Here is a 19,772-nt window from a genome sequence, read left to right as displayed (position 1 = left end):
TCCAGTTTGAACTGAACCGGCAGCGGCGCATGCAAGCAGTGCTGCGCACAGAAACTGCGCAGCTGTTCGTTGCAAACTTTATTTGATTTGTGAAAATAATAATAAAATATTAATTTTAAATATTTAAATTCAAATTATAACAAAAGAATGGTTCTTCTGCATGCAACTCACAACAACTGCTCGCCTCCTCCGGCGGGGCCTCTCCGGTTTTATTCAAACTTTTATTTTCGGAAACTTTCAATCACTTTTATTTCTTAAAGCTTCCAATTACTTTTATTTTTCAAGTACTTTTAATTACTTTTATTTTAAAAATGCTTTTAGTTACTTTTATTTCTTATTCAGCTCTTCTCCTAAGTGAGCCTTCGGCCGCAAGTCAACGGGGTGTACAGACATCTCACGCAAACTGTCACCAATTCTACAAGTGCAGCCATTATACAAAACTACAAATATAAAACGCCTATATATAATATAATATAGTACAAATGCATCTAAATATATTATATAAAGCCCCATTAACGCATGCATGCACGCACGCATGCATGCATGCATGCATGCATGCATGCATTCCAAACCTGGCTTTGCCCACTCGGGGCCGGACAAACTAGTAGAAGAAAAGGCGAAAAAGAGCTGGAGGGGAAAACGCCTCAAATTAAAAAGAAAATATGAAAAGGAAAGCTCTTCAAAATGGGACTACTCTAGAGGAATGTTTTTTTCTTTCCCAAACTCAACAACTTTACATTCCGTTTCTGTTTTGCAAAATTGAATGCATCGAGCGCCAGGACCCCCCTTTGGGGTGTACGTACACTGCGGCGCGCTCGCAGCCCCTTCAGTTTGCACTTTTGTTAATGGCATTTCTTTCCAAATTGGCAACTTTTGGGTTTTCACTAATCGCCATTTGCTGCTTCATCTGCTGCTGCTAAATATACATACATATATATATATACATATATACACCTATACACTTATATACATATATGTATATACACAAATATAATAATACATATATATACAATATATATACACAAGTACGATAATATATATATATATACAATATATATAAAATGATGCATTATATATACATGTACAATATTATATATATATTCATATATATAATATTATATATATATGTATACAATATATATTATATATATATATGTATGGATAAAAAACGGAAAAGAGGAGTGGCAGTGTCTGTCCAGCACCCAGTGTGGAAGCAAAGAAGAACAAGAGTGAAATATTAATATTAAAATGAATTAATACTAATATAGCATTAATGTAAATATTAATATAATATTAATATAACATTAATATAACATTAATATAAATTGTGAACTTGGGAGCTTCGTCGGTGCCGGGGGTTTGGCTCGTTGTGCTGAGGTGTACGTACACCTCAGCACGGCGCGCGTTCCACTTTTCGGTTTCCAGCCGCCTAAATCCGCGGGAGATGTTCTTTATTTTTGTTTTAAATAGTTTTAAATAGCAACAATGCCAATTTAATGGAACACAATTCAATTTAATTCGACCTAATTCCCTTTTAATTCCACTTCCGCCGCCGCAGCCCCCGCCCCGATAGGTCGCTCACGAAATACGGCGAAGAGCTTTCCCCCCAATTTGAATTTGAATTTTCAAATTTAAATTCATTTTCATTTTCATTTTCTGACTCTGCCGAATTTTCAAATTCGGAATCATTCCAGTTGGAATTAAAGAAGTCGAAAAAAGAAAAAGTCGGGACTTCCGCGCCTGAGGAGAAGTTCGAAAGAAAGAGAAATAAAAAAATTCAAATTCTTCTTTTCAACTTTCAGTATCAAACAGGAAAAAGAAGTGGTAGCAAAAGAAAAGTTAATTTGAAAAAACAAACTTTAAAAATAAAACAGCCAAAGAAAGGCCCAGAGAGTCTCTGCTGCTTTTCTTGAAGCAACTGCGACAGCAGCAGCAGCAGCAGCAGCAGCAGCAGCAGCGTTACCTGGCGCATGCCTGGAGAAGGCAATATTGGAAGTATCTGCTGCACCGAAGAAAGAGCTGCTTAGGGGTTCTTGCTGCTGCGAAGAAATCCGAACTTGTCCTGCGTCAGCAGCAGCAGCAGCAGCAGCTGCTGCTGCTGCTGCTGTTGGGTCAGTTTGCTGCAGCACCGGCTGCGCCCTGACGGCCTGCTCTGTGGTGCTGACGGGAATTTCCCGGCCAAGGGAAAAAACTGCTTCCCCGCTGCTTGCATCAGCAGCAGCAGCAGCAGCAGCAGCAGCTAAAAGGAAGCATGCAATCAAAGACAAGAGGCGCAAGAAAGGACCCAGGCTTAAAGGCTTCATCTTTTCCGAAATCAAAAAGACAGAGTGGCAAAGTTGGCGGAGACAGCGGAGCTGCGTCTGCAGCAGCAGCGCAGCAGCAGCAGCAGCGCAGCAGCAGCAGCAACAGAAACCCACTATAGACTTTCAAGACCCTAAACCCTCAAGCAAGAAGTGATTCATCTCGCTAAAGCACCTTTGTTGCAGCTGCTCTGTCTGCGCTAGAGAGAAGGAAGCGCTAAACCCTAAACCCTAGAGCATCAGGGTTTAGGGTTTAGGGTTTGGTTAGCCGCTTCGCGAACTGCTGCGCAGAGGGGACTCACTGAGAAGTTTTGGAAACTTTTAAAAGTGAGCGAAGATGAAAATGAAGAGGAAAAGGAAAAGCAGGTCGCCGCTTGAGGTGTACAGACACCTGAAACCCTGTGCTGCGCGGCGCTGCGGAATCTGGACTTCGGCAGACAACTCTGTTGGAAGTGGAGAAAGAAATGAAGTTAAAATGAAAAATGAAAATGAACTAAATGGGACTTGGAAGGAATAAATGAACGAGGTGGACATACAGCCGAATTGGGCTCCCGGCGAGCAAGTTGAACGAGCGGAGCGGAAGGACTGCCGATCCGGCCCTTTCGGGGGGGCGTTTTGGAATTAAAAAGAAGAACAATAATTAAATAAGTTGAATTTGAAGTTTTTTTGCATAAAAAAGGAAAGAGAAAGGAGAAAAAACAGAAAGTACGGACGGCGCGAAGCCGGTTTCTGCAATCGACGGCTAGCCAGGCCTGCGCGCAGCTGCAGCCGCCGCTGCTGCGTTCTTTCGCGGGCAAACTTGAATTAAATAAGTCCAAAAGGTCTAAACATCTCAAAAGAGTGAATTGGAGACAAAAATAAAACCTTTGGAGCCACAAATGGCCAAACCTCCCGCCTCAGCCCTGTTCTCAAGCCGCAGCAAGCCCCAACCGGCGCGCAGCCGGAGGGCTTGTGGGGAAGGGCCCAATGGCCGCGGTCCTGAGGTGTACGTACACCTCGCGGCCTCCAAAGCTCAACTTGTTTTCTCTTTCTTCTTTCATTTCATTTCTTTTGCTGCAGGACTTCTCAAAGCCCCGGAAGTGAGCGCTCCGCGGCCCCACGGCCTCGCTGCTGCAGCGGCCCGCAGCAGCAGCAGCAGCGCGGAATAAACTCTTAATTTGTTCCTTTTCTTCTTTGGTGCCTCATAATTAATTCATTTCCCTTTCTTGCTGCTGCTGCTGCTGCTTCCCAGAAGCCTCGAAGGCAGCAGCAGCGTGCGGCGCGTTCTCGCGCGCAGTGCCTTTCGGTGAATGTACACCTCAGTTGCGAATGCATTTTTATTTTTATTTTTCATTTTTGCATTTTTTAAAACTTTCTTTTCTTCCTTTCTTGTGGCTGTAAATTCATTTCCTTTGGACTTTCTCGCTGCCCCCTTTTTGGCCCTTTGCATGCATCAAAAAGAGACCAATTTGCAAAAAAAAGAAAAGATGAATTCTTTCGCACTTATTTCTTCTTTCTTATAAATTCAAATTGCGAAAGAATCTCCATTTAAAGTTTGCTGCTGCGCAGCTGCTGCAGTCTCTTCTTTGCTGCTGCTCTTCTGCAAATCTGAGTTCCTTCAAATTCCGTTTAAAAGCTCCTTTCCACTTTTTCAAATTCCGCACTTTCCCGCATTTCCACTTCTTGCTGCTGCTGCTGCTGCTGTTGCTGCTGCAGTCTTCGTTTGTGTGCACTGCGACCACCATTTATGAATTATTATTTATTATTTATTTGTTTATTTATTTATTTATTTATTTATTTATTATTTTTAGAATGGAAAACGACGAAGGCCGCGTCGTGGATCTTTACGTTCCGCGCAAATGCTCCGCCACCTCCAGGCTGATCCCGGCGAAGGAGCACGGGGCGGTTCAGATCAACGTGGGAATGGTGGGAAGCAGCACTTAATTGAATTGGACTTCATTTCATTTCGTTTCACTTCAGTTCAACTTTAATTCAATTTCAATTCACCTTTTGCTTCTTTTTATTCGCTTTCGACTTCTTTTCCACTTCTGCACTGCTGCTTTCCACTTCGCGTTTTCTGCGGCGCGCCGCTCGCCTGCTTCGGGTGTACGTACACCGGAGGCCCAGTGCACGGCGTTTCCCTTGCGCGTTTTTGTCGCCGAAATTTGGCCCTTTAAATCTCTTAAAAGCTGTTTTATTTTGCATTTCTATCAAAATTGATCTTTAAACCTTTTCAAAGCTGTTTTATGTGACGTTTATTTCAAAATTAATCTTTTAAATCTTTCAAAAACCTGCTTCATTGACATTTGTGTCAAAATTGATCTTTAAATCTTTTAAAAGCTGTTGTATTAGACGTTTACGTTAAAATTGATTTTTTTAAATCTTTTGAATGCTGCTTTGTGTGAAGTTCATGTTCAACTCAATCCCTGAAACATTTGAATTGAAATGAGTCGTCTAAAATGTTTAAAATGCCTCATGATTTGAAATATATGCCAAAAATAATATTCCAAAATGTTTAAATGCTGCTTTGTTTGAAGTTTACGTTGCAGTGAGCCTTTTAAAAGCTTTAAAGGCCTCACCACTTGAGTTTATTCGGAAATAAGTCTTTTAAAAGCTTTAAATGCTCAACTATTTGAAATGTACATAAAGACAAGTCTTTCAAGAGTTTTGAATGCCTTTATTTGAACCTTTTAAGAGCTTTAAGTGCCTTCTATTTGAACTTTTGCAAAAAGTCTTAAAATGCTTACTTGAACTGTTCCAAAGAGTCTTTAAATGCCACTTATTTGAACTTTTGCAGAAAGTCTCAAATACCTTTATTTGAACTTTGCAAAAGGACTTCTCCGCTGCTGCAGGTTGACGAGGCCGGGCGGTACACCGGCGAGTACACCACAGTGGCGATCAGCGGGGCGGTGCGGCAGCGGGGAGAGAGCGACGCATGCATGAACCGTTTGATGTTTGAGAAGAAGATTTTGAGCTTTTCGAAGTAAAAAGGGGAAGTTGGAGGACTTAATTTGCAACTCGGACTCCAGTTTGCAGTTCAACTTCCAGTTTCCACGTTCTCCGCAGTTGCTGCACTCGAAGCCCCCAAAAAGCTGAAGAGAAAAAAAAGTGACGACGCCTTATGCGCTTTCCACGCGGGGTGTATGCGCAGTTCAGGTGTACAGACACCGCGCCGAGCTGCGGTGTTTCTGCACTTCTTTCGAGTTGCAAATTTCAGAAGTATTAAACAGCGCTTTTGAATTATTAGCTCTTCTGAATTTAAAGCTCTTCTGAATTAAAAGCTCTGTTGAATTTAAAGCCCTTTTGAATCCCCTCAGGGCCTTTGGACGGGCCTTTAGTTCAGTTGGTGTTTGGGGCAGGGGCTTAGGCCAGAGTTATTCCAAAGAAACAGAAATAGTATGTTCATTCAAGTTCCATTTAATTCATTTATTCATTCAATTTATTTATTTCATTTGTTCATTTAGTTCATTTGTTCCGTCTATTCATTTAGTTCATTTATTTCTTCCTTTGGGTCTCGCTGGCGAAGACGCGGCGCTTCTTGGGTGTTCATAAATGCAAAAAGTCTTTTAAATATTTATTTGCAAAAAAATTCAAAAATGCCACCTCTGCGTATTCACGTTCCCGCTGCTGCTGCTGCCTCCCGCGGCAGCAGCAGCAGCAAAGGCCTTTGAAATCGCGCAATTGGAAATTAAAATCAAATTAAAAATTAATTTTTGAATTTAATTCAAATTGCATAATTTGAAGGAAATTCAAAACAGCTGCTGCACACGAGAGACGCAGCGCGGGTCGGAGGTCGGAGGTGCCGCCGCCGGCTGCATGCGCGGGGGGAGGCGCGGGAGAAAGTGAAGAAATAAGAAATGAAAAGAAGTAAAATGAATGAAAGAAATAAAATAAATAAATAAAATAAAATGAAATAAATACATAAAATAAAACAATTGAGCCGCATTGGCGCCACTATATCCCGCAGCAGCACCAGACTCGCCAACAGCTGCGGCGGCTGCGCAGCGAGAGACTGCAGCAGCACTTCAGGCCCTAGTGCAGCAGCACGCGTGACCAGTGGTCCACTGGTCACTCAAGGGGTGCAGCAGCAGCAGCAGCAGCAGCAGCGCGCTCCCGCTGCTGCTGCGCGCCGCTGAGGCACCGGAAGTTCTCTCAATGTCTTCTCACTTTGAAGCAGCAGTTGAAAAGAGCTTCGACAATAAGACTTAATGCGCAGCAGCGCAGCAGCAGCGCAGCAGCAGACGCAGCACAATGGCTTCCTGCTGCCACACCCTCTGCCCCGCTGCAGCAAAACTTGACCACTGCCACGGGGGCCCCCCCTGCTTCCCGAGGGGCCCCGGGGAGAAGCTGCTGCAGCGCAGCAGCAGCTGCAGCAAGGAGGGGCTATGGGCCGAGGCCTACAGCTTGGGAGAACCTGAGGGGCTTCCGGAGGCGGAGCTGCGTGCTGCTGCAGCAGCAGCAGCTGCTGCTGCTTGTGGAGGCTGCGGATGCGCATGCGCGGGGGCGAAGGACTTCCACAGCAGCAGCTGCTGCGGCAGCTGCTGCAGCGGCTGCTGCAGCGGCTGCTGCAGCAGCAGCCGCAGCCAGAGCCACCTCCCATCGGACAGGTCGCAGCTGCTGCAGCTGAAGGACTCGGCGAAGTTGTGCTGCTGCCAGCATCACTGCCCGCACCACCACCCGCTGGCTGCGCAGCTGCAGCTGCAGCAGCAGGAGGTGGAGGTGCAGGCGTCTTCAGCTGCTGCAGCCCCGCTGCTGCTGCAGCAGCACGGCGAGGCTGTGGAGTATGAGTACTACGTGTGGGACGCAGCAGCACAAGAGTATGTGCAGACGGACCAGCAAACTGGAGAACACATGCTGCGGGATCCTCAGTACTTCCAGTACCACTACAGGCTGGTGGAGAATCCCCAGGACGGCGAGGCGCTGCTGCTGCCGGAGCCGCTGGCAGCAGCAGCAGCAGCAGCAGCAGCGGCAGCGAGCTGCAGCGCAGCAGCGGCGGAGGAGGCCTCCAGCGAGGCGCCCAGGGCCCACGCCGGGACGCCCAGCCTCTGCAGGGAGCAGCTCGAGGAGGACTGCAGCAGCAGCAGCAGCGCAATTAATGAAATCCAAGAAGAAGCAGAGTTGCTGCAGACTCCCGAGTCTTTGCTGACGCCGCAGCAGCAGCAGCGGTGGGAGGGGGCTGTGGCTGCGGCGTGCCGCGGCGGCTCCGGCTGCAGCCACCTCCAGCGCAGCAGCTTGCAGCTGCAGCAGCAGCAGCAGCAGCAGCGGGGCGGCCGCCCGCGGCGATTTGGACTGTGAAAAAGGCGAAAGACAGGGCGAGCCTGGGCTCGTTTGGAAGCTACAGGGAGTCAGTGCTGCCCCCCAGGGGGTCCACTTCTTCATAGTGAGGAGCGCCGGCGAGGGGAGACTCGAAAGAAGTGGTGGAGCAGGTGGAGCTGCGCTTGGGGAGGGCGTGGCCGCAGAGGGAGAGGCTCTGGGGCGGGGGGTAGAAGTGGCCAATGGGAATTAGTTTGTCGAGTCCGGAGTGCAAGCAGCTGTCCTCGAGTTCCGGAGAAGTGCCGGTGGAGGTGAAGCTGTTGACGGAAGTGTTTTTGGAAAAGGAGCCGCAGGATGAAAGGCCCTCCGGCTCTTCGAGCGGCTCCTCCAGCTTCGCCGGCGCAAAGTAAAAGGAGGCGTCGCTCGCCAGAATCCAGTTTTGAATCTCCATGGGGTGATCTTGCGATTGGAAGTCGGGCACGCACTCGAAGACGGGCAAGACCACGTTCACTGCCTCCGAGGTGGAGTGCTGCGAGACGAAGGCGCGGCAGTTCTCGTCGTAAAACAAGTTTTCCATCATGCAGAGTTCCTTCATGGGCGTCAGGTTTCCCCAGCCCTTCTCGAAGGCCCGCATGTACGTGTTGTACACGTCGGTGGTTTCGACGCGTCTTCGGATTTGGTGGAGGTGCAGGGGAAACAGAAACGGAGTTGTCAGCAGCTGCAGCGCCGTGGGCCGTTTCTGCGGGTCTCGAGTCAGGCACTTCAGCAAGAACTCCTTCGCGTCTTGCCGGAGGCAGGGGAGGCGGTCGGTGACCTGCTTTTCTCGGAAGGCGGGGATCTGCCGCGCAGCTTCCTGTTGAGTTGGCGTGGAAAGGAGTTTTCGAAAGCAACGGAAGCGCCGAAAAGCCTTACGTGGATGTTGAGACACTCGAAAAGACGGTCGCCGGTGAGCAGTTCGAAGAAAATGGTTCCGACGGCCCAGACGTCGACGCCGAAGCTGTACCCCCTTTCGGAAGGGAGGAACTGCTCGGGCGCGCATGCGAAGCAAGTGGTGTAGTTTTTGGTCAAGACAGTTCCGGGTTTGACTTTTCTGAAGGCGGGGCGGGTGCGGGGGAGCTGCGGCGGGGAGAGAGGTGTGGACTTACACGCTGTTTCCGAAGTCGATGATCTTGAGTTCGTCGTTTTGGAAAGTTTCGCCGTGGCGGACGAGAATGTTTTGGGTTTTGAGGTCTCTGTGGATGACTTGTTTGGAGTGGATGAGGACGAGGGAGCAGACGATCTGGTAGACGTAGGCCCTGGCCATGTCGAGCTGAAGCAGCAGCAGCAGCAGCAGTGAGCGGCGCAGCAGCAGCGGGAGGCGCGAAGCGAGCTCACGGGCATTCCCTTCAGGAACTTGGACTTGAGCACTTTGCGGAGTTCGCCGCCGCCCACCAGCTCGAGGGCCATGTGGTCGTGAGCGTCCCCGAGAGCGCTGTGGTGAGCGACCGCAGCAGCCACTGCGGAGTTCCCCACTTCGAGAGCGACGGAGTGCGTCACCAGGCCCAGGAAGCGGGAGGGGTGGGGGTCTTGGGCTTTGTAGGCGAGCAGGGGCCCCCGCAGCCGCACTTCTTGAATGAGGCCAAATTCGTGTCTCAGCATTTCTTTGGGTTCTCTCTTGATGGCCACGGGCATGCCCTGCCGCCGGTCAATCCCCAGAAAGACTTCGCCGTTGCCGCCCTTCCCCAGCCGCAGCTCCAGCAGCACTTCGAAGCGCCGGCTCACCGAGACTTCGTACTCCGTGAAGGTCTCCGTCTCCGCTGCGCTCGAGTCCGAGTCGGGGGGCCCCCGGGGGGCCCCTGGGGGCCCTGGGGGCCCCGCTGGGCCCGCAGCGGCGGGGGGGCCCCTCGACGCCCAGCAGGATCCGGCGGAACGAAAAAGAACAGAAGCCGGAGTCCTCGGGACTTGGGAGTTTCCCGCGAAGTCCCGACCGCGGCACCACGCGGAAGCTGCAGTTTTCCGCAGAGTCCACATGGCTGAAAACTTCAAAGCCCTTGGGAGTTTCTCGAAAAAAGTTCCAAGTCCCGCAGCTGCCCTCCGCGAAGGGGGCCCCCGCGGGCACGCTCTGGCGCACCGAAATGTTCCTGTCGCGGATCTTCACCCGCAGGTAGCTGCAGCTGCTGCTGCTGCTGCTGCTGCAGCTGCTGCGGTACTCGGCGAAGGGGCCCGCGGGCACCGGCTGCAGCGAACCTGCAGCGCTCTGCGTGCAGCTGCAGCCAATTATGTACTCGCCGTTCTCCCGAAACACAAACGTGAAGGGAGTTGGAGCCGATTGAATCAGACAAAAGTAATAAGCTTTCCGCAAAAACTTCTCCGGCACGCAGCCCAGCGCCTGCTGCCGGGCCTCTGCTGCGCTCCCCGGAGCCGGAGACACCATTTCCACTCCGGCCTTTGCCAAGTTGCTGATGGGCCTCCACCGCGCAAACATCTTGGCGGACGTGAAGTTGAATTCGACTTCTTTGAAAGTTGAATTCGCCTCCTTTGAAAGTTGAACTTGACTCCTCCGAAAGTTGAAGTCGACTCCTTCGAAGTCTGGACTCGACTCCTTTGAAAGTGGAACTCGACTCCTTTGAAAGTGGAACTCGACTCCCTTGAAAACTGAATTCGGGCTCCGTTGAAAACGGTATTCGGACTCCGCGGAAAAACTGAATTCGGGAAACGCTACGTAGACGATCGCATGCGAATCAACGACGCCCTTGCGGCGCTCCCACTTAAAACGAAGGTACACGAGGAAAAAATGCAGAAGCAGTTGAGCAGTGCGATGCGAGCTTCCCAACCGCTGGTCTAGACTTGTGAAATTCAGCTTTCTGGAAAGCGACTCCGAATTCAAAGTGGGAACTACAGGATCGCGCGGGTTGCGATTGCGCGAATAAACATATTCATGAAAAAAGATTAGCAAAACATGATTAGCAGACGCTGAGCATGCATTTTCACGAGATAGGTGGCTACTTGAAGGTATTCTGAAACCTCACACTGAAACGCCTCCGCCACTGCGCCACAGAGCTGTCCGTACACCCAGCCGTGCAGAACTGCTACTGCCAATCTCCCGCTACAAAGCCCTACATTTGGCTTCTAGCTCTTCCTTTTCGTTTCCATTACTTCTGCAAGTCTCAACTGCCTTCAGTGTTTCTGAAACTCGAGAGGATCGGTGCAAAATTTCGGCGGAATCGCCCGTTTTGCAGCTTTTGCAGCTTTGCACTACTTGAACTCACTGCGACCGCCGGCGATTCAACGGCCTCTGGCTATTTAAAAAGTTGCTGTGGAATGTGTTGAGCGTTTGCAAAGTGCCTGAAGTCAGACACGTCGAACTGCCACGTTTCTCTCCCATGTCGCCGCTGCTCGCCCCGGAAACCCGGCGATTTCGCGCTTGTTCGCAGCGATCTAGGCTATTCAGAACTAAATTTTTCTTTTAAAAGTTTATTTGTTCTTTTTTTTTTAGCGAAAAGAGCCGCTGGGGGCCCCAGTGGCTGCAGCTGCCGATCGGCGTGAGTGGCTAGCGGGGCGGGGGCCCGAGTTCGACGGCTCTGCTGCAGCTGCTTTTAAATGCTTGAAAAACGCACTTTCTCTTTTAAATCATTTCCAGAAGCATCAAGTAAAGTTTGAATAACTTCCCTTCGGCTTTGCTGCTGCTGCAGCGGGACGCAGCAGCAGCAGCAGTCGGCTGCCCGGCAGCTTTCGGCAAAACCTGCTGCTGCAGCAGCTCTCTGTGCAGACGCTTCGCTAAATAAGCCGGAGTCCCGCGCTTTAATAGATCTCCGAGGACCTGAGCTTCGCTGCTGCTGCTGCTGTTGCTGCTGCTGCAGCTGCTGCTGGCCCAGTGGTTCTTGTGGCGCGGTGGCCCTGGGAAAGCCGGCGGCGCGGGTCACGAGGGCCCCGTGACCAGTGGTCCACTTGGGCTGTTTCTGAGAGAAGCTGGTGGACTTTGGTTGCAGTTCGAGGCAGTTTTTGGGTTTGAAAAGCTTCGAAAAGGCCAAGTTTCGGAGCAACAGCAGCAGCCGCCGGCGCTGCGGCATCTCGAGCCTCGCAGCAGCAGCAGCGCGAACTTCTGCAGCTGCAGCGCTGCAGCAGCACTGCAGCAAAACTTTCCCCGCGCTTCTGCAGCAAACTAACCAGCGGCCTCTTCCCCGGAATCCGCGCGAGGCCCTTCCCCGGCGCTCCCGCCTTCCCGCCTCGCCGCCGCCGCCGCTGCTGCTGCTGCTGCTGCTGCTGCTGCTGCTGGGGCCCCCTCCGCGCCATGGAGGGCCCCTGGGGAGGGGGCAACCCCTTCCTGCACAGGTGCCTGCTGCGGGGGGACTTCATGGCGTTCTTCGCAGAGCTGGAGAAGACGAAGAACTTGTTTGAACGCGACCGGGGCGGGCGGACTGCGCTGGACCTGGCGCTGCAGCTGGCGGCGGAGCTGTTTCAAAGCTGCTTCAGCACTTCGTTTGCGGTGGACAGCGGTGGTCTGGTCCAGTGGTCCGCGTGCAGCTGCGCGGCGTGCGCGCACCGCCGCCACCGCAGCATGCGCGACGGCGCCGGCGAGGCCGCCCGCGAAGTCCACTGCAAAAACCCTTTTCGCGTCAAATATAATGAACAATACTTAAATATGTACTCCCAGCCCAGACAAATGCGCCTCGAGGCCGAAGTCAAGCCCCCGGTGCCCGCGCTTCCCCCCAAGTTCAAGTTCACCCCCGTCGAGTACCCCCCGGGCTGGACCCCCGACGCAGCTTCGCCCGCGCCGCGGCCCCGAGGACCGCGGGGACCAGTGGACCACTCCGGGGGTGAGCTCGTGGACCACTGGCTCTCGCCGCGCGGCTTTCCGCAGCGGATTGCAAATTCACCTTTCGCAGCCGCCGCACGCAGCTGCCCCCTGCTGCTGCTCCTTCTTCTCCCCAACTGCTCAAAGTGCTGCTGTTTACGCTCTCTCTTCCCTTTTCGGCGTTTCGGCCTCCGCAGCTAAGAGCTGGCTGCGCTTTCTCGCTGCTTCGGCGGCTGCAGTTCCGCAGCTTTCCGGCCGAGGCAGGCGGGAATTTGGGGCTTAAAGTGTGCGCATTCTCGCTCTAGACTGGCTTTAACTTCTTGCTATTAATTCTAATTGCTATATTCCCCATTGTTGCTGCTTTTCGTTGCGTTCAGCGGCGTTTCCCCTGCCCTCCGGCGCCGTGGGTCCCGTGCCCAGCGGCGCAGCGCCGCAGCAGTACTTCTACCCCTGCGAAGCCGAAGGGCCAAACCTGGAGGGCAGCCGCCTGCAACTTGAACAACTGAAGCTGGAGAACAAAATGGTGCAGCGGGAAGTGCTGGTGCTGGTGGAAGAGGTGTGTTCGGGGCCTCTGTGCGAGACGATGCGGGCGCGCATGCGGCGGCTGCTGCGGAAGCTGCGGTCGCTCTTGCTGGTTTTGAAGCGCCTCGGAAGCTGCAACATGCTGCGCATTAAAGCCACAGAACAAGCCGTGGAGTCGGGGCTGCTGCAGCAGAAGATCACTTACCCTTTCCTCTACACCGCGCTGCTGCACAGGGCTTTCAAGCAGTACCCCAACGGGCCCAACGGACAGGTGGGCGAAGTTCAAAAACTCCAGAAAGCTGCAGATTCTGCAGCAACACGGCGCCAAATGCTGCGTTTATGCTGCTGAAAAGTACAATTAATTGCCAGCAGTTCCACTCTCAACTTTTCAGAGCTGCTGTCTTTCGGTAACTGCATTTCTGCCGCCGGTTCATCAGTCACAAACTGCGATTTCTGAATCTGCGTGTTCACTGCTGCACTAAATTCGCTGTCTTTTGCGCATTTATCCTTTAATTGTGCCTCGCTTTATTCTTTTCCGCCGCGGCAAGTGTTTTAAAACTTCTTCGTTCCGTCTTTTCCTCAGCCGTTTGACCCGCTGAACCCCGCGGACGGCCGCCGCATGGTTCAGCTTCTCGTGAACTACCAAATGCCGGGCTTTGAATTGGTTCTTTTCCTCGGAAACTTGACGGCTCTATTTAGCGACTTTGTTTCGTTTTTCGCGCAAGACGACGTGCGGATCTGGCGGCCGTGCAAGGAGGTGCAGCAGTACTACTTGCACATGGCGTTCTCGCTCGACAGCGCCGATCTTTTCAAATTCATCATTAATTACGGACAACTTCTCTTCGTGGGAAACGCAGACGTCTTCAAATGGGAAGATCTTCTTTATGTTCTCATGGAGGTGCGTTTCGATGCGCCAGTTTCGGCTCTGCTGCTGCGAACAAGCCACGCTCGCTTTCCCGATTCAACTTTTCTGCATTTTGCGTTTTTCTGCATTTATTCTCGTTTTCGAATCTTCAGTCCTTTTTAATTAGCACAACAGCTCCATTTGAAAACAGATTCGCCGATTTGAAGTTCGTTTTGTCTCCAGTTCAAGTTCTTCTGAAGGCTGTTCAAATTTCGCTGCGTTTTTGTCGCCTGTTCCATTCCTTTTTGTTCACACTTTGCAGCATAGACCCATTTAATGGAATAAAAATGCACATTTTTACGTTTTAAAAATAATAATTTATTAAACTAAATGTTTGTGGAGTCCTTAAAAGCAACTGCATTGCAGCTTTCTTGTTTTTGCAATAGTTGAAATGCGCATTTCACGCAAGACGAGTTGCGTTGCAGCTTCCGGCGCGAATCTTCGTTTATTTCGTCGCTTTCGCCGTAATTCAAATTAGATTTCATTTTAATTTACTAATTTTTCATTTAATTGAATTATTTTTCAATTTTGATTCAATATTTCCTTCTTTTCCGCAGCACCGAGACAAGTTCCGCCCCTACTTCTCCCCCCTGCTGGCCTCCCGCCTGAAGAGCCGCGTGCAGAAAAGACTTGTTGAAGAAGGATCTGCAAAAGAAATTCGCAAAAAGTTCCCTCCAGGTGATTCAAAACATTTTAATTTCATTTACTTCTTTTTATTTCCCACTTTACAATCATTTTAAACATTTTTATTTCATTTTTCTCCTTTTGTTCTTCACAATAAATGCCCCAAGATCCACCTCCCCAGCCCGCGCCTCCGGCCCTGCTTCGCACTGCTGCCACCTCCCCAGCTACAAGCAGCAGCAGCAGCTGCAGCAGCAGCAGCAGCAGCTGCTGCTGCTGCTGCTGCTGTTGCTGCTGCAGCTGCTGCTGCTGCATCGCTACGCCTTCAATGCAATCAGAAGCAGCAAATTGAAACATGCAGTTTCTCCGCAGTCCTAGGCAATGCGAGCAGCGGTTTCCGGCTCAATTTTTTTAGTTTTTTGAATTTTTTCCCGCTGCTGCTGCTGCTGCTGCTGCTGCAGAGCCGGTGAAGTACCCGTGCGAAGAGCGGCTTTTGACGCAAAAGGTGCTGAGCGAATTTGGATCTCTTTTTGGAAACGAAGAAGCCCAAGAGCTCAGCGAGCTGCTCAGCAGGTGGAAGTACGGAGCAGCAAGGCCCCAGGAGGAAGCAGCAGGCTTCTCCCGCAGCAGCAAACTGCAGCAGCAGCAGCAGCAGCAGCAGCAGCAGCAGCGCAGGCCGTTCAGAAGTTACGGAGGCGCCGCCGCCTCTCCCCAGGCCTTCTGGGCGTAGCACGAAACCCAAGTTCAGACACAAATGCTGCTGCTGCTGCTGCTGCAGCAGCAGCAGCGGCTCTCGTTTCCGTCGCTGCAGCAACAATGATGGAAAGACGCTGGCTTGCCACAGCCTGGCGCTTGAGCAGCAGCAGCTGCTGCTGCTGCAGCTACTGCAGCGGCTGCTTCTGCCGCTGCTGCTGCAGCAGGTGCTGCTACAGCAACTGCTGCTATTGTTGCTGCGCCAGAGCTGCAGCAGAGCGGGCAATGGAAATGCTGTGCACATATGGTGCTGCTGCAGATGAACCTAAAACCGCCTTCTATAAATTAGGGCTCAGTAGAGGAACTTCAAATAAATAATTAATTCAAATAAATAAATGCTTCAAATAAAATAAATAAAAATGGAGGAAGATAAATTAAAATGGAAAAGAACAAACTGAAGTAGAAGAAGACAAAAGGCAAACACAGCAGCTGAAGGAAAAAATAAAAAGCGGCAGAGACTGCGGCAGCCACAGAGAGAAAAAGAAACAGAAAAGAAACTATATTGTCAAATAAAACGTTTAATTGGACATTTAATTCAAATCAGTTAATGAAAATCATATTTTTTGGTTCATTTCAAAAGTCTTAAGTTGAAATGGCCGTTCGAACTGGCCGCGGCCCGTGCGTTGGGGTGTACAGACAGCTACCGGCAGCAGCTCTATTATGACCATTTTCATTTGCAGATTAAAAATTACATAAAATAAAATGAAGAAATGAAAAATGAAAGTTGAGAGTTGAAGAGAAGAAGCAAAGAAGGGGAGAGCGCTGAGGTGTACAGACACCTGCGGTTGCCGCCGCGCGGCGGCGCGGAAATGAGAGAACATCTCTCGGAGTCCATTATTTATTTATTTCATTTATTTGTCTTTTATTTCTCTTTTATTTCTCTTTTATTTCTCTTTTGTTGTCTTTTATTTCTTTATTTTTCTTCTTTTCCGTCTTCATCACCGCAACTTGCAGTGGCGACTCACCATGGCCTTCAGCTCCGCCGGCAGAGCCCCCGTCAGCTTCGAACAGCAGCAGCACCAGCAGCAGCAGCAGCAGCAGCAGCAACAGCGCAGCAAAACAGACAAATCGAATATTTAACTAAAGCATCAAACAAATAATAAATAATAAATTTAAAAGTCATTTCAATCAACCAATAAAACACAAATCATTTCCCAATGCGGCATGTGAAACAACTGCCACAAACATGAACTACTTGCAAAAACAAACGCAGCAGCAACTGCAGCAGCAGCAGCAGCTGCTGCTGCTGCTTTACAACGCACGTTTTGAATATGCATGCTTGACTATTAAAGACGCAGACCGACACATATTTCCGAAGAGAAAAGAATGAAAAATAAAAGGATTTAAATGCAATTTAATTCTTTTTAAAAAGATCTTTTCGAGAAAAGAATAAAAATAGAAACGATATAAAGCCAATTTAATTGTTTTTAAGATTCTTTTTAAGGAGACACGCAGAAGAAGACCAGCAGCAAAATGCAGTCGAGAAAAAGGAGCACAAAAACAGCAGCAGCAGCAGCAGAAGTAGCAGCAGCAGCAGCAGCAAAAAAGAAGTCATCTGGGAAGCATTATTTAAAATAGGTTAAAAGTCACTATAAAATATAAATGCATAAAAGACAAAAGGAGAGACTGGTTGGAAGGAGCAAAGAACCGCGGAAGAGCAGCAGCAGCAGCAGCAGCAGCAGCAACAACAGCAGCAGCAACAGCAAGCAGACGCAGCCACCACCGCACAAGGAACAGCAGCCGCAACTAAAAGCCGCAGCAGCAAAAGAGACAGCAGCAGAGGAAGCAGCAGCAGTGAACAACAGCCGCAGCAGCACAAAACAGCAGCACCACCAAACAGCAGCAGCATCCCAAAACAGCAGCAGCATCAAACAGCAGCAGCACCGAAAAGCAGCAGCACCGAACAGCAGCAGCAGCAGCATGACCAAACAGCATAATCAAACAGTCAACAAGCAGCAGCAGCAGCATAACCAAGCAGCAGCGGCAGCATAACCAAACAGCAGCATCACCAGCAGCAGCAGCACAACCAAACAACAGCAGCAGCACCACCAACACCAGCAGCAGCAGCAGCAGCAGCAGCAGCAGCAGCAGCAGCAGCAGCAGCAAACCTGGTCTGCGAGTTCTTTGTTTCGGAAAACTTGAAAAGTGGGCAGCGCCTGCGGCAGCTGCTGCAGCCCTTCGACGGCCTCCACGTCCACAGCAGCAAACAGCGCCGCGTGCGCAGCAGCAAGTTCCTGCAGCAAATTAATTATTTAATTAATTTAATTAATTAATTAATTAATTTGATTATTTATTTATTTAATTAGTTCAACTTAATTTGTTTAAACTGGAATTCAAATTCGAAAGAATTCGACGGCGATTTGCTCGGTACGCGAATAGAGAGGCACACACACTAACAGCTAGCTAGCTAGCTGGCTGGCTAGCTGGCTAGCTAGCCGGCTAGCTAGCTGGCTACGTGGCTAGCTAGCCGGCTAGATAGCTAGCTAGCTGGCTAGCTGGCCTGCTAGCTGGCTAGCTACCTAGCTGACTGGCTAGCTAGCCATGTGGCTGGCTAGTTGTGTGGCTGGCTAGCTGTGCGGCTAGCTGGCTGGCTAGCTAGCTATGCGGGTAGCTGGGTAGCTAGCTAGCTAGCTGCAGACCCAAACCCAGCAACTCTCTATCCACAGCTAGCTAGCTGGCTACAGACATGGACGCCTTGCTGGCCAGCTACCGAGCTAACTAGCTAGCTAGCCAGCCAGCTAGCTGGCTAGCTAGCTAACTAGTTAGGCGTCTGGCTAGCTGCCTCGACAGCTAGCTAGCCAGTGAACCAGCTAGCTAGCCACCTAGCTAGCTAGCTAGCTAGCTAGCTAGCTAGCTAGCTAGCTAGGTGGTCACCTGGAAGAGGGGCTTGATTCTGCTGCAGGGGCGGCACCAGGGGGCCCCGAAGGAAAGGACGAGAGGGCAATTTGCTGCTGCAGCAGCAGCTTTTAGTTCCTCCACTTCTGCTGCTGTCTTGACTTCCACCACAGTCCCCTGGGAGCAGCAGCAACAAACGCAGCAGCAGCAGCAGCAGCAGCAGACGCGCAATGAGGCTGCTGCTGCAGCAGCAGCTGTTGCTGCTGCTGCTGCGGGTTCTGGTGCTGGTGCTGCTGTTGCTACTGCTGCAGTTGCTGCAGGCGACGCTGTTGCTGCTGCTGCAGGTGCTGCTGCTGCTGCTGCACGTGGTGGTGCTGCTGCTGCTGCAGCTGCTGCGGCTCACTGCATGCATTTTAATGTGCACAAGTGCAAAGTGTAATTTACATAAAACCACAAATAAAGAAAAACGAATTAAACTGAATTTAATTTAAATGAAAATTTATAAATTAAACATTTGTAAACTTAACTGTGTCTGCATGCAGTGTACGTACACAAGCAGCAGCAGCAGCAGCAGCAAAAGAGTCTGGAAGACAAAAGTGGGGAAAATAAAAAAAGAAATGATAAAAAAGAAGGTGAATTTGCAACCGCATTTGTTGACTGCCGTATATACACCTGGAGCTGCAGTGACACCCGAATTCGAAACTGGATTTGAATTTAATTTCACTTTTAATTTAAATTCAAAATTGGGAAATGTGTGGGGTCGGAAGTTGCAATTTCAAATACACTGAACTGGCACGGGCGGGCGACAAGTGCGGAATCCGTGGCGTTGGAGTGTCCAGACAGCTCGTTTTGAGCGGAAAACGAAATAAATAAATAATTTTATTTATTTTAAAGATATAAAAACGAAAAATTTCGGAAAAAAGGCGGGAAAACGGCGGCGTGGGCGCGCGTCTGCGCACCCGTCTTCTTGCAACAAGAGGCTCCTGGGGGCCGGCGGCGGCGTCCGCGGGCGTTTCCCGCGGAAACTTTTGAATTTCTTTTCCCGCTTTTTCTTTTTTCGGAATTAAAAAACTAAATAAACGAATTAAAGGCCTCAGGAGCATCAGGGCGAGGACGCCCAGGTGCCAGAGCGGCACGCAGATCGGCCCTATGCAGATGATCATTGGCCAGGTGTACGTACACCTCGGCGCCACGGCGCGCCCGAAAGTCGCCAACGACGAACAGGCAGAAGAAACAAAACAATTAAAGTGCAAAGCAATGAAAGAACTTGCAAAGATCCGCGAAAATCGGGGCGGAGTGCAGAAAGCGGAAACCGGAAACGCCGCGCCTCCAGCACCTGTCTGTACACCTCAACCAAAGAGAGCGGACCCAACGAACTGGTCCTTTCACTTTTATTTAATTCATTAATTCATTAAAATCCAAAATGCGAACGCCTGCGGACTCGGAGAACCAAAAGGCAAAGAAAGACTCGTCCTCGTTGCTGCAGCGCTGAAGCTGCAATCCGCAGCAGCAGCAGCAGCAGCAAAATGAAGAACACAAAAGCAGCAGCAAACAAATAAATAAATCAAACTAACAGAGACACACATAAGCACGGAGACAAGGCCCGGCACATGCAGTCACTCTCCAGAAAACGCTGCTGCTGCTGCTGCTGCGGCTGCTGCTGCAGTCCTTCTTTGCCTTCTTCTGCTTTACAGGCCACCACATTTTCCAGCAGCATTTTCTTCTTATCTTTTCTGTTTAAGTTTCATTTTTGCTTCCTACGATCTCTGCCTTAGCTCTTTCTGCTTCGGGAGCGGCAGCAGCAGCAGCAGCACCAGCAGCAGCAGCAGCA

General features: G+C 50.3%; 5 protein-coding genes across 5 annotated transcripts; 3 read left to right on the top strand and 2 right to left on the bottom strand.

Annotated features, from left to right (window-relative positions):
- Nucleotides 1-4,091: 4,091 nt before the first annotated feature.
- On the top strand, nt 4,092-5,266 carry ETH_00016415 (40S ribosomal protein S21, putative; the record flags this gene model as incomplete). The annotated part of the gene is made up of 2 exons (XM_013373020.1): nt 4,092-4,205; nt 5,132-5,266. The coding sequence occupies 2 exons, from the start codon at nt 4,092-4,094 to the stop codon at nt 5,264-5,266; spliced, it is 249 nt and encodes an 82-aa protein (XP_013228474.1).
- Nucleotides 5,267-6,530: 1,264 nt separating this feature from the next.
- Nucleotides 6,531-7,574, top strand: ETH_00016410 (uncharacterized protein; the record flags this gene model as incomplete). Its single annotated transcript, XM_013373019.1, has 1 exon — nt 6,531-7,574. The coding sequence occupies one exon, from the start codon at nt 6,531-6,533 to the stop codon at nt 7,572-7,574; it is 1,044 nt and encodes a 347-aa protein (XP_013228473.1).
- Nucleotides 7,575-7,614: 40 nt separating this feature from the next.
- Nucleotides 7,615-11,581, bottom strand: ETH_00016405 (uncharacterized protein; the record flags this gene model as incomplete). Its single annotated transcript, XM_013373018.1, has 6 exons — nt 7,615-8,385; nt 8,445-8,622; nt 8,678-8,841; nt 8,907-9,388; nt 9,474-10,484; nt 11,332-11,581. 6 exons carry the CDS (start codon nt 11,579-11,581, stop codon nt 7,615-7,617), a joined length of 2,856 nt encoding a protein of 951 aa, XP_013228472.1.
- Nucleotides 11,582-11,802: 221 nt separating this feature from the next.
- Nucleotides 11,803-15,083, top strand: ETH_00016400 (uncharacterized protein; the record flags this gene model as incomplete). Its single annotated transcript, XM_013373017.1, has 5 exons — nt 11,803-12,328; nt 12,684-13,099; nt 13,412-13,726; nt 14,290-14,410; nt 14,815-15,083. The coding sequence occupies 5 exons, from the start codon at nt 11,803-11,805 to the stop codon at nt 15,081-15,083; spliced, it is 1,647 nt and encodes a 548-aa protein (XP_013228471.1).
- A 961-nt stretch (nt 15,084-16,044) lies between these two features.
- On the bottom strand, nt 16,045-19,658 carry ETH_00016395 (uncharacterized protein; the record flags this gene model as incomplete). Its single annotated transcript, XM_013373016.1, has 6 exons — nt 16,045-16,107; nt 17,215-17,340; nt 17,981-18,118; nt 18,167-18,330; nt 18,901-18,992; nt 19,516-19,658. The coding sequence occupies 6 exons, from the start codon at nt 19,656-19,658 to the stop codon at nt 16,045-16,047; spliced, it is 726 nt and encodes a 241-aa protein (XP_013228470.1).
- Nucleotides 19,659-19,772: the final 114 nt, after the last annotated feature.

This window comes from Eimeria tenella, genomic scaffold (genome assembly GCF_000499545.2).
Source record: "Eimeria tenella Houghton genomic scaffold, Eth_scaff118, whole genome shotgun sequence".
Lineage (NCBI taxonomy): Eukaryota > Apicomplexa > Conoidasida > Eucoccidiorida > Eimeriidae > Eimeria > Eimeria tenella.
The sequence above is the reverse complement of the archived record's forward strand: the minus strand, read 5'-3'. Positions and strand labels throughout refer to the sequence as shown.